This window comes from Lipotes vexillifer, unplaced genomic scaffold (genome assembly GCF_000442215.2).
Source record: "Lipotes vexillifer unplaced genomic scaffold, Lipotes_vexillifer_v1.1 scaffold652, whole genome shotgun sequence".
Taxonomy (NCBI): Eukaryota; Metazoa; Chordata; class Mammalia; order Artiodactyla; family Lipotidae; genus Lipotes; species Lipotes vexillifer.
Genome location: NW_006779703.1, coordinates 948944 through 961885, shown reverse-complemented (window position 1 = coordinate 961885; position 12942 = coordinate 948944). Strand labels below are relative to the sequence as shown.

The 12942-nt window shown below is 48.7% G+C and overlaps 1 protein-coding gene across 1 annotated transcript in view; it reads left to right on the top strand.

Annotated features, from left to right (window-relative positions):
• The first annotated feature begins 1549 nt into the window (after positions 1-1549).
• The window catches only part of MLPH (melanophilin), a 34758-nt gene continuing 23365 nt past the window's right edge, over positions 1550-12942 (top strand). The window contains 1 exon segment of the mRNA XM_007452908.1: positions 1550-1659. Within this exon segment, the coding sequence (XP_007452970.1) occupies positions 1550-1659 (110 nt within the window).

The following is a 12942-nucleotide window of genomic DNA, read 5'->3' as shown; positions in this document are numbered from 1 at the left end:
TTTTTTTTTTGCCATACACGGGCCTCTCGCTGCTGTGGCCTCTCCCGTTGCGGAGCACAGGCTCCGGAAGCGCAGGCTCAGAGGCTGTGGCTCACGGGCACAGCCGCTCCACGGCATGTAGGATCTTCCCGGACCGGGGCACGAACCTGCGTCCCCTGCATCGGCAGGCGGACTCTGAACCACTGCGCCACCAGGGAAGCCCCATCAAATGACTTTTTGTTCCAGTTTTTTTAAAAACGGAAACTGTGTGCTCTAGAGAAGCATCAGGAATCAGTCTTGGTTTAATGTTTTCATGTCCAAAATCTAAAGTCAACCGTAATGAAAATAGTTTGAATGATTCTGGCACCTCAGGGCATCCTCTTAATGCATCATTCACAATCAGCACGGTGCTTGAGGGTGGAGATACTGAGGGGTCGGTGCAAAAAATTTAAGAAATTATTTTTCACCGATTTTAAGGCACAAGCCAGGAAACAGTTTAGTTGACAGCCATGGGATCTCTGTGGACATCTCCATTTTAGCTGGCATCGAGTGTTTCTCAGAAAATGGCACTTTTCATAACTAACCTCTTGTACAGCAAGGCAGTTTTCTAACAGAGCAAGTTGTGTTCACATTTCTGCAGAGAGTACTTTCGGCTGATCAGCACTGATGAAAGGGAGAAGTTCCCCAGAATTCAGAAGCAAAATTGGGTCTTTCGATTGGTGTTAAGGTTTCCCAGTGAGAGCAGACAGATTGGATCCCTTCTCTGATGTTCCTAAAAAGCAGATTTCAGTCCTCAGTGAAGAGTGGCTGAAGTCGCCCAGAGGTTCTTGAACTCTCGGTTGCCCACAGGGAACCTGTCACCCAAACAGAATCTTCCCCCAGAGCAGAGCTGGACTGGGTGTAGTGGCCACAGCCCCTGGCCAAGGGGCCCCTGTATGGCCTGACGAAGACCAGAGAGGTGGGAGCACAGAAAAGCACCCCCACGTGCCAGGGAAAAGTCGCTATCATCGCGATATGTGATGTCACCAGCTGTTAGGGGTGAAGAAATACTCAAGGGGCAGGCATGATGGGGGAGGGAGAGACAGGAGGAGGTGTCATCAGAAGATCTTGTTAGGATGCAGATTCTGAGTCAGGAGGGCTGGGGCAGGGCCTGGGAGTCTGCATGTCTCACAGGCTCTGGGAGATGCTGCTGGTCTGCAGAGCACACTCTGCATAGCGAGCAAGGTGGTAAAGCTCTCCTCTTGCTTTTTTGACTTTCGGATTTTCCTTCCTTTGTCCTCTTGGCATTGATTGGGGTCTTCAGTGTCGGAAAGGGCATAACGTCATCTGAAGCCTGACTCCTGGGGTGTGGGGATTGTACACATGGGTTCGTTTATTTCGACTGCACACATTTCCAGACACCCATTTGCCTGCTTTCTAAAACCATTTAACCCAGGTTCCAACTGCTGGGAAATCAGCACTGTCTGTGTTGCCTCTTCTTTGTGAATTGGCCGGCATCTGCACGCAGGCTTCCTGGGCTGAACACTGTGGTCCTGTGTTATTGCAGGTGTGACCCTGACGAGAAGCAGAGATGGGGAAAAAACTGGATCTTTCCACGCTCACGGATGAAGAGGCCAAGCACGTCTGGGAAGTGGTTCAACGGGACTTTGACCTTCGAAGGAAAGAAGAGGAGAGACTAGAGTGAGTGTGTGTGGCTGGGCCCCCGCCGTGCAGCCCTGGCGGCCTCCGGAGGGGCTGTCACCTGAGTGGACAGACAGCAGGAGCTCGGGTAGAGGACACTGGCTGGAAGCCGGGTGCTGGGAAACATTCTGCTTTCTGGCCTTAAGAAACTTTAATTAAGTTTCTTCCTAATTAAAGCAAGGAGATCTGACTTTCCTCCTGAGCCAGATATTCCCTGAATGGTTTTAGTTCAACTTGATCCAACCCCAGGGTGACATTCTCTCCTAAGTGGGGTGATGCTTGGGGCCCGGCATTGCACGAATAAAAGAGCTAAAGGTGATGAATAGGGAAAGCCTTGACGCTGGCCTGAAACACCCAGAAGCTGGGAGCAAAGGCATTTAGGACAAAGGCCTCTTCCCAGCAGTGTTGGGGGCACCTCATCCTCACCATGGAGGCCCCAGCGCCATTTTGCATGTCTCTCCCCGTGGGCTGAGCTAAAACCCACCCGGCGTTACTTAACTCCCCCTCTGCCATTGCATATTCCTCCACCAGACCTCCAAGGCTTAGCTGTCCCCCGGGCTCCCCGTTGTCTTGGTGACTTTTGTGGGTTGGTAGGCCTATTGCGAAGGAGACATTGTATAAAGACTTAGTGGGGGAGGTAGCCAAGGAAATGCCTGAAAGGCCCCTGGTGGCGGAGCACCGAGAGGAGGTTAGAGCCATGATGGGGAGCAGACCGTCGGGAGGCTGAGGACCCGGGCAGGACTTGGGCCTTTCCCCGCGTGGCTGCAGGCCTTCGGGCAGGGGAGTAACAAGACCCAGCTTCTGCTCTGCAGGCGGTGGGCTACGGTGCTTTGAAGGGGGCACCTGCAAGTTTGCCCACGGGTTGGATGTGGGGTGTGGAGTATGGGAGGCGTCAAGGTCAGGGTCACTCCAGAGCCATGGCCTGAGTAACTGGGGCATGGAGGTGTCGTCACCTCACCCGGGGAAGGCGAGGGTGGAACAGGTGTGGAGGAAACCAGGACACGGGTCAGACCTGTTGACACTGGGTTGCCTGTTAGACACGAAGTGGCCAGGGAAGCCCCACACACACGGGGCCGGAACCCGGCAGAGACAGGACTGAGGGCGCATCCACCTACGGATGCCGTGGCTGCTGGAATCATTCCAGACTCAGTGGCTTAAAGCACACAAATCCCTCGCGGCTCTGGAGTCCAGGAGTCGAGGTGTGGGCGGGGCCGCCTGCCTTCCGGAGGGTCCCTTGCCTCTGCCGGCGTCTCGAGGCGCCCACGCTCCTTGGCTTCTGCCCCTCCTGCCTCTTCGAGGCCGTCAGCCTGCCGTCTTCCAGTCTCTGTCTTTCTGACCTCTGCTTCTGTCGTCACATCTCTCTGACTCTCCTGCCCTCCTGTTTTGCCTAGAAGGATCTCACGATCACGCTGAGCCCACCCAGCTAATCCCATCACCATCTCACAACCCTTAACGTAATCACACCTGCAGAGTCCCTCTTGCCCTGTAAGGAGACATAGTCCCAGGTTCTAAGAACCAGGACATACAACGTTTTTGGGGTGGAGGGATCATTACTCAGCTGCCCCAGTATTTAAAGCCATGGGCCTAGGAGGAGGCCACCCTGGAGGGAGGACACAGAGAGAAAGACGGACCCCAGTGGAGACAGAAGGAGCAGCGGTGGGAGAGTCTCTGGGTCCCGACAACAGAGCAGAGTCCACACAAAGCGACAAACTGTTGAGTGGAACAAGTTCAGTGGAGCCCGGCGCCTCTCTCAATGGCGGGGAGGCGTCTGGATCAGGACCGCGAGGCTTCCTGCTGCCCCTCTGTGGACTCCCTCCGCTCTGCCTTGGGCTGCAGGTCACCCCCCGCACCCAGGCTTTTCATTATGAAGGCGCTTTCTCCCCGCTGGTGTCTAGGGCCCTGACTCAGCCCCCCGCAACCCCAGGACTGGGGCCCAGAGCTGACCTTGGCCAGCGTCCACGTGCTGATCGGGCCTGCCCCGCCACTCGTCCCCTCCCTCTGCTTCAGCCGTGGCCTGGAGGCTGCACGCGGGGCCCAGGACCACAGGCTCTCAGCGACAGAGCCCAACTGGCCTTTGCTCTGGGGATCACGGCCTCTCCAGGCAGCCCAGCTGTTGTCACTTTTATTTTTTAATTTTATTTATTTTTTTTATTCAAGTATAGTTGATGTACTTTTATTTTCAGTGACAGCTTGGACCCTCCCATTCGATATGTATATAGAATCGCAGATCAGTCAGAGGGGAGGGGAACCCAGCCCTCCAGGGAGACCCTTGCGTGGGTCAGCCCCTCCCTCCGTCCAGGCAGAGCTCGGGTGGTTTTGCAGAAATTCCTACCTTCCTTGTCTACGGGGGATGCCCTCCTGACACCTTTCCTCTTTATTTTCCATGTTCCTCTAGTCATTTCACACCGTGAAAGGGAAACACGCCCAGGTAACCTCCAGTTACTGCTGGGAAAGGAAGTCTCCTAAGGATCCGGGTTGTGTTGCCTCCCCTTCTGGGGGCCTGTGGGTCAGGTCAGGTCCCCGGCCAGTCAGTTACGGTCAGGGTGATGTCCTTGTTCGGAAGTGCCTGAGGCCTTCTGCTCCAGCGGCCTTCAGATCGGCCACTCTGCTGTGTCTTCTTGGCCTTCCGTGTGCGATTAGGTGGTGAGCTTATTAAATACAATCGCGCAGGACATGGTCCCTGGAAATGCTCTAGTTCGGAGAGGTGGTGGTTCAGAGAATCCACATCAGAGTCAAGGCAAGGATGCTGGAGCCCCAGTAGCCTTCCCGTGATTGGTGCTTCCTGTGCAGACACAGGCCCCTGGTGACACACTTGGGAAGAGTCGTGTAAACAGCGGGGGCTTAGTGAAGGGTATTTTGTGGGTTTTATTTTTTGATGTTTCTGTCTCTTACTCACTGTGGTATTGGTTAACTGTGCAACAAGAGGTGAAGCCACCTCTGCCTGTGACAAGCCTTATCCCCAGGGTCCCCGTGACCCCTGGGAGCAGGGCCCAGGCATGTGGTTCTGAGGGCAGGACACACGGGGTGTGGGTTCAAGTTCTGCTCGGGTGGGTGCTGAGACTTAGGAAGGGTGTGGCGGAAACAAGCTCCGAATAAAGACCTTTGGGTTCTGGACACTGAGATTGGTTCTGCAGAGCAAGTTAGCTAAAATACCAGCAGTCTACAATGAAACTGAAGACAGTTTAAAAATAATAAACCCCCTTCTTCCCAATCTCCTCTCAGTGTTAATCTGCGCATTTCACCATTTTCAACATGAATCGTCCATTTCCTGCAGCCACAATATCCCATTCTCTGTCACACGTCTGAGTTTCTCCATGATTCCTTGGAGTCCTCATATTTTCTCCCAGTTCCTGATTCTCTAATCTATGAACCAACAATGGGCTGAATGGAGAAACTGGCCCTCAGGTGACAACTAAGTAGGTGACCTTAACAAACTGAGCTGCTCAGGGGTTGTTCAGATGAGTTTTTTGTTTGTTTGTTTGTTTTAATTTTTATTGAGATATAGTTGACTTTTACAAGGTTGTGTTAGTTTCAGATGTATAGCAATCAGATGAGTTTTTGATGTCTTTGACACACTCTGAAAGATGCCAGATGGATGGCCCAGCTCAAAACACCTACCGAGGTCGTTGACAGAACAAAGTTAATAGGGGGGAAACCGTGAAACCAAGAGACAAACACATGCATTACTTGGAAAGAACTTTCCTGTCCTGAATACACGTCAACTGGACATAGTGTGTGGGCTCAAGGTCAATTCTCCAGCAGCACATTTACCCGAGAGGAGATTTGCTAAACAGCCAATTCACCAAATATACCAGTTAGGAAACAATCAAACAAAAAAAGGAATACGTTTCCTTTAGTGTTTACGAAGTTAACAGAAATGTATGTTTGATGGATTGCTGCTCAGTTTTTCTCCCCATGTGGGAACATCACCCTGTAAAGGATGCTGGAATGGGGCCTGGGTGAGGGCTCCGGCACCTTCTCCTGTGGGGTAGGACCAGCACCTCTTTGGCTTCTGGTGTCAAAGTGTGTGACCAGTGAGCTGGCCCAGGTCCCCAGCACTAATGCCCGCATGCCCAGTAGACCATCTCCATGACACGAAAGCCTCTGACCCCTCGGCCAGGCCTGACCTCCTGCCCTGTGCAGAGGACTTCTCACAGCCCCGTGGGGAAGATGGAGGCCATCCGGTGGTAAAGGGCAAAGGCTGGAGCATCTTCCCCATGAGCCTCTTAAGGGGACATTTCAAACAGAACACGCTTGTTCCAGGGACCAGGGCTGTGGGCAGACCGTGTGGACAGCTACCCTCTGAACTGACCAGGACGATGTCCCTGGGGGTCTAGCTGCTGAGTGGCAGGTGCCTTGTGGAGCTTCCCAACAGCTTTTCTCACAGGCTGTTTCGGGAATTCGAGGAGAAGGAAGGGGGAGGCCATCTGACCTTTGATTTAGCCCCAGGCAGATGTAAGTCTCTCCCTGAAGTCAGCGTGTGTGACCAGCGACTCGGGAGAGAGGTGTTTACTGTACGTGGTGTGGTGTGATTCCTGGCTTCCCACCAACACAATGCTACACTCTAGAGAATCCAAAACCCAAAGATGCACAGAAGTTCTTCAGCAATTCCTCAAGCCTTCAGACCCCGGTCACTGCCGCAGTGAAGCTCACCCAGTTCCTCACAGAAAGCTCAAGGCTACCAGGTGTAACCTCCCCCCACCCTGCCCCCATCCTTACCTGTGCTCATGCCCACCTGTGTTCCCTCTCCTGGCCCTTACTTGTGCTGTGGCCCTTTCCTGTCTGCTCCCAGCTCCTGGAGCATGAAGCTGCCTCAGTTACTCCCTCTCTGCCCTCTAGCTCCTACTTGGAATGTCAGTAGGATCAATCACCATATTGGAACAAAAAAACAAAAGCAAGAACAAACAAACGAAAAAGCACAGAAAGCCTTTCCTTCGTCCCTGACACCCTGCTAAACTCTGGCACATCTTGCTCCCTTTATTTGAAAAGACAGCCCACACTCAAGGGCTGCACATCCTTACATCTGCCTCATGTTCCACTGGTCTGTTCTGGCAGCTACCCCTTTCACAGATATAGATAATCAGTGAAACAACATGAAAGTCCTAAAATGCAACCAAGTATGTATAACAATATCTAGTACAATGGTAACATTTCATATCAGTAAGAGAGAGAAGGATTAGTTAAAGCTGAGTGTTGGAATAGTTGACCGTGAGTGCAGGGCTGGGGGAGGGAGTTTGACCTCAGTTAGATTTATAACTGATATGTTAAAAATGTAAAAACATGAAACTGAAAATTATTGGGAGAAAATATAAGTAAATATGTACATAATCTTGGAGTGGAAAAGCCTACATATGACAACACAGGTAGACATCACAACACAAAATACTGACAAGTATTGACTAAATATGTACATCTGAATTTTACAGGAAAATGTTTAATTTTTAAAAAATTAGAAGAAACAGTTTTAACAGAAATGGCAGTGATTCATATCTTTGATCTCTAAAGAGTGTCTTAAAATCAGAAAGATAAAGAAGTTTTCCAAATTAGAAAAACACAAAAATCCCAAAGTTTACATAGGAAAGGGATAAATGAGAATGATTCATGTCTCTGGGTGAGGACCCAAGTTTACCTAAATAGAACACCCTGTTTTCAAGGGCACAGCCCACAAGTCAAATATTAGGGTGCGGACCTTCCCCAGAAAGGCAAACAGGTGGTGATGTGGATTTGCAATCTTTGCAAACAGACCTGAATGCCTGAGATTACCCACGAAAGAGCTCCTGGTGTGACACGTGGCTTGCAAACCATGACTTGCCTTAAAAATAAATAATAATAAGGAATTTGAGGTCACCCTTTGCTGGGCCACCTGGCACCACAGACAGGCAACTCCAGGGTTGAAAGCACAGGGGCTGAAACAGGAAGTCAGCTGCCAGCGCAGCCTGGAGGTTAACTTTGGTCTGAGATCACCTGTGAGATTCTTGTGAGCCTCCCTCAGCGGGCTGTCGTTCACACATTACCACGCATTTCCTCTTTATCCCTTTTATCATCATTTGCTCATTCTCTTCAGAAGACCTCAAAGAACTTTAGCAAGTGTCTGTTTCCCTCATTATAACTCCTGATACTTAACTCATATAATCAGGACCTTAGATCGTGTAATTGCTCTTCAGTTCTTCTTACATTATGTTTGTCCTCTTTCAGCAATTCTCTCTGACACTTTAGTTTGGTTGATGTACTTTTAATACTTTTGTCTCAATTCTGTGACTCATTGGTCCTTTCACCCTCATTCTTAAGGGTCATACTTGAGATTCGATTTTCAGTCCTCTGGAGCACACCTTCACGTTGTTTTCTCAGGAATGGCATGGTGTTGGCGGGGGGGGGGATTTTATATTTGGGAATCTCATCTGGGAGTGAGATCTCTGCTCACACATTTTCCCCTCAGAACCATGGCAGAATAATGAGCCCCCAAAGATGCCCATGTCCTAATCCCCCGAATCTGTGAGTATACTGGGCTACCTGGCAAAGGGGAATTAAGATTGCAGATGCAATTAAGGGTGCCAGTCAGGGCCTCAGCATGGGGAGACAATCCTGGGTAGTCCAGGTGGGTCAGTGTGGCCACAAGGGGCCTGATAAATGGAAGGATGCTGATCAGGGCCTGGACACAGGGAGACAGTCCTGGGTTATCCAGGTGGGCCACAAGGGGCCTGACAGATGGAAGGAGGGGGGACACAGGGCAACGTAAGAATGATTCATGGTGAGAAGGACTCAACCCGCCATTGCTGGCTCTGAGATGGAGGAAGGGGCTGTGAGCCAGTGAATACAGTTGCCCTCTAGAAGCTGGGAAAGCAAGGGCACAGACCTTCCCCCTGAGCCTCCAGGAAGAATCCCAGTCCCACCAACACCTTGATTTTAGGTGCCATCTAGGCCTTCCATAGCTTGAGAGGAGAAGTCAAAACCTGGCTTCAAAGCTTCAAAAGTCAGGCTGACTTTCTTGTTAGGGGCTAAAGCAGCTGGTGACTTTAAGTTGAAGCCAGGCCTCATTTACCATTTTGAAAACCCTAGGGCCCTGAAGAACTATGCTAAATCTACTCTTCCTGTGCTCTATAAATGGAACAACAAAGCCTGGATGACAGCACATCTGTTTACAATACGGTTTACTGAATATTTTAAGCTCACTGATGAGACCTACTGCTCAGGAAAAGATTCCTTTCAAAATAATACTGCTGGGCTTCCCTGGTGGCGCAGTGGTTGAAAGTCCACCTGCCGACACGGGGGACACAGGTTTGTGCCCCGGTCCGGGAGGATCCCACATGCCGCAGAGCGGCTGGGCCCGTGAGCCGTGGCCACTGAGCCTGCGCGTCCGGAGCCTGTGCTCCGCAACGGGAGAGGCCACAGCAGTGAGAGGCCCGCGTAACGCAAAAAAACAAATAATAATACTGCTCATTGACAATGTACCTGGTCACCCAAGAGCTCTGATGGAGGTGGACAATGAGATTAATATTGTTTTCATGCTGCTAAGACACATCCGTTCTGCAGCCCATGGATTGAGGAGTAATTTTGACTTCTAAGTCTTATTCTTTAAGAAATGCCTTTCATGAGGCCATAGCTGCCAGAGACAGTGATTCCTCTGATGAATGTGGGAGAAGTAAGTGGAAAACACCTTGGAAAGGATTTGTCATTCTAGATGCCGTGAAGAACATCCACGGTTCATGGAAAGAGGTCCAAGTATCACATTCACAGGAGTTTGTAAGGAGTTGATTCCAACTCTCAACGGATGACTTTGAGGGGTTCAGGACTCCAGTGGAAGAAGTAGCAGGTGTGGTGGACACAGTGAGAAAAACTAGAATTAGAAGTGGGGCTCCAGGTGTGACTGAATTGCTGCCATCTCATGATACAACTTGAGCAGATAAGGAGTTGCTTCTCATGGATGAGCAAAGAAAGCGGTTTCTTGAGATGGATCTACTCCTGGTGAAGATGATGTGAAGATTGTTGAAATGATAACAAAGGATTTAGAATATTCCATAAACTGAGTTGATAAGGCAGCAACAGGATTTGACAGAATTGACTCCAATTTTGAAAGAAGTTCTACTGCAGGTAAATTGCCGTCAAACAGCGTTGCATGCTGCAGAGAAATTGCTCATGAAACGAAGAGTCCATGCAGCGAACTTCACTGTTGTCTTATTTTAGGAAATCGCCGCAGCCGCCCCAGCCTTCAACACCCACCACCCTGATCAGTCAGTGGCCACCGGCACAGAGGCAGGACCCTCCACCCGCAAAAAGAATATGACTCAGAAGAAGTGAGCAGTTTTTAACAAGAAAATATTAATTAAAGTATGTGTGCATTATTTTTCAAACATAATGCTATTGCACACTTAATAGACTTCAGTATAGTGTAAACATAACTTTTATTTGCCCTGGGGAACCAAGAAATTCCTGCAGCTCCCTTTATTGCACTATTCCTTTTGTTGTGGTGGTCTGGAACTGAACCCACAATATCTCCAAGGTGTGCCTTATTACCCGTCAGGTGTTTACCCTTCTCTGCCTTGGCCATCATCCTCTCTCTGCATTTCTGTCTCCTCAGCCCTTTTCTTTGCATTCTAGGAGAGTAAACGTGTGGCTTCCAAATCAGCAGTTCTCAAACATTTTGGTCTGAGGGACCCTTTATGTTCTTAAATTACTGAGAACCCCAAGGAGCTTTTGTTTAGCTGGCTTATAGATGTCAATATTTATCCCATCAAAAATTAAAACTGGGCGTTTTAAAAGTAGTCATTCATTTATTTAAAACAACAATAAACCCCTTACAACGTAATAAAATTTTTATGAAAAATAACTTTTTTTTCCAAAATAAAAACATGAGTGAGGGAAATGGCATTGTTCTGTATTTTTTGAAAATCCCTTTAATGTCTGGCATAATCGGAGATAGCTGAATTCTGATATTTCTTCCACATTCGACATGTTGTAATATGTTGTTTTGTCTGAGGTGTTGGAAGAAAATCTAGCCTCACACAGATATGTAGTTGGAAAGAGCAGGAGTGTTTTAGTAGCTTTCTCACATAATTATGGACATTGTTTTGATAATACATGAAAACCCTATGGCTGGTAGTTTCTTAAAGGAAGTTACAATGTGGAATCTGAAGCCATGCCAATGCACTTTACCTTTCCTGTCACATTGAAATCCATTGGTCCATCTTGTACTTGAAGTTAATCTTCTGTCCACGCATGATTTTGTGACACCTATGCAGACTTTCCAAATGTCGACACGTTTCATTATACAGAACCCCAAAAATCACATCACTGCTGATCTTATCAGAAACCTCTCAGTGATGAAAACTGTCAGGCTCAAGTCAGCAGAGACATAAAAGTTTTCCAAAAGTCTTTGAGCTTGAAAGCTTGAGTTTTGTCAGTGGCAACAAATACTGTCACTTGACACACTTTCAATCAAAGACGCACTTCATCAAGACACGCTTTCCTTTCTTTTCTTTTCTGGCAGAGAGCAGATTGACCGCTGGTACACTCTGTACCTCTGGCTTGATCTGTGCTGAGGCCCCAGAACTCTCACCCACCATAGCTTTTGCACCACCGGTGCGGGGGTCAAAGAGCAAAAAACACAAATACTACCTTAGTGTTATTATGAGAAGAGTTTTGACCTTGTGGGCCCTGTCAAAGGGTCTCAGGTACCCCTGTAGGTCCCCGGACCACACCTTTAGAACCACTGTTCTGAATCCCTGGACTTGATGTTCTGCCCGTTTCCCTCCCCATTGCCCACCTCAGTTCCTTTCCATCTTCACTTTAGCCCACTCATCTCCACCTCCGTGAACATAGCCTGTGGTCTTTCCAGCTCAGCCTGGCTTCTTCTTACCTCCTGCTCCTCTCTCTTATGCCCACTCAGCACACCAAGCAGACTAGTTTCAAGTCTTCCTCTTTACTACTACTGTGTAGTAAATCACATTCAGGGCATCTTTTATTCCTGAAGGTGACCTTAACTTGTAGCTGCATGTTGGCCTCATCCCTGCCTGTAGTGCAGGGACATCTGGTCGACCCTGTGATTGCGATAAGCAGGATGGCTCTGGCCCCTCACGATCCTCCAGGTCCGTTGATGTGCCCTCTGGTTGGCAGGCATCTGGTGTTAACTCTGCTGGACCAATGCAGGGTCCCCTCTTCCCTCCCTCCTGTTTTCCAGCCGTCAAGAAGAGAAGTTATGTTTTAAAGAATCTGAAGCAGAGTCACAGATGTAGAAAACAAACTTATGGTTACTGGGGGGAGGTAGGGGGGACAACTTGGGAGATTGTGATTGACATATACACTACATATAAAATAGATACTAATGTAAGGACCTACTGTATAGCACAGGGAACTCTACTCAATACTCTATAAGGACCTATATGGTAAAAGAATCTAAGAAAGAGTGGATATATGTATATGTATAATAGATTCACTGTGCTGTACAGCAGAAACTAACACAACATTGTACATCAACAGTACTAAGTAATCCTAGCTGCGAGGTGACTTGACGGGAGTGAATCAGCCCTGCTGGGATTCTGTGCCTGCAGCATTTCTCACATCCTGCCAGAGAGGGCTGTGAAGCAATCCTGAGTCAGGAACCCTCAGGCCAGGGAAGAGGAACCACTTGAAACCCCTTTTACCCTTTGCAAAGGGCCTGTGTTCTGGAAAAGTACTGAAGGGAGTTATGGAAATAGTGAAGTAGGCTTTGAAGCTGTTCGTAAGTAAACATTTGCCAAGTACACGCTGACCTAAGAGGCCTGCTGCTGTTGCTAATACTAAAAAAAAAAAAAAAAAAAAAAAAAAAAAAAGATGGACAAAACAATACTCCAATAAAATTTTTTTAAAAATTTAAAGTTATTTTAAATAATATATATTACAAATAAATATATTCACAAAAAAGGAGTCTGAAGCAGAGTATCATTATCTGTTCCCCCAAATTCAACACCTGAAAGTTTCCAGCCGCCACCCCAGGACTCTCACGGGCTCTTATTTAAGAGGACTTCACATCCTGGGATGCAGTGTACCTCTACACGTCCTCATCTTTCTTTCCGGGGTTCCAGCTCCACCTGGATGGAGAATGGGGGACCCATGCTCGGAGAGAAGCTGGACAAGGCCCTGCCCAGCCAAGGGGTGGCCTTTAGGTTTGCTGGCTGAAGCAGATACATCAAGAGTGCACGTGGAGGACACTAGGCCCTTTCCACCTGGCCCCAGGCGCTCTGCTGTTTAAGGAAGACACTTTCTCTACCTTGTCAATGCAGTTTTTTTTTTTTTTTTTTTTTTTTTTTT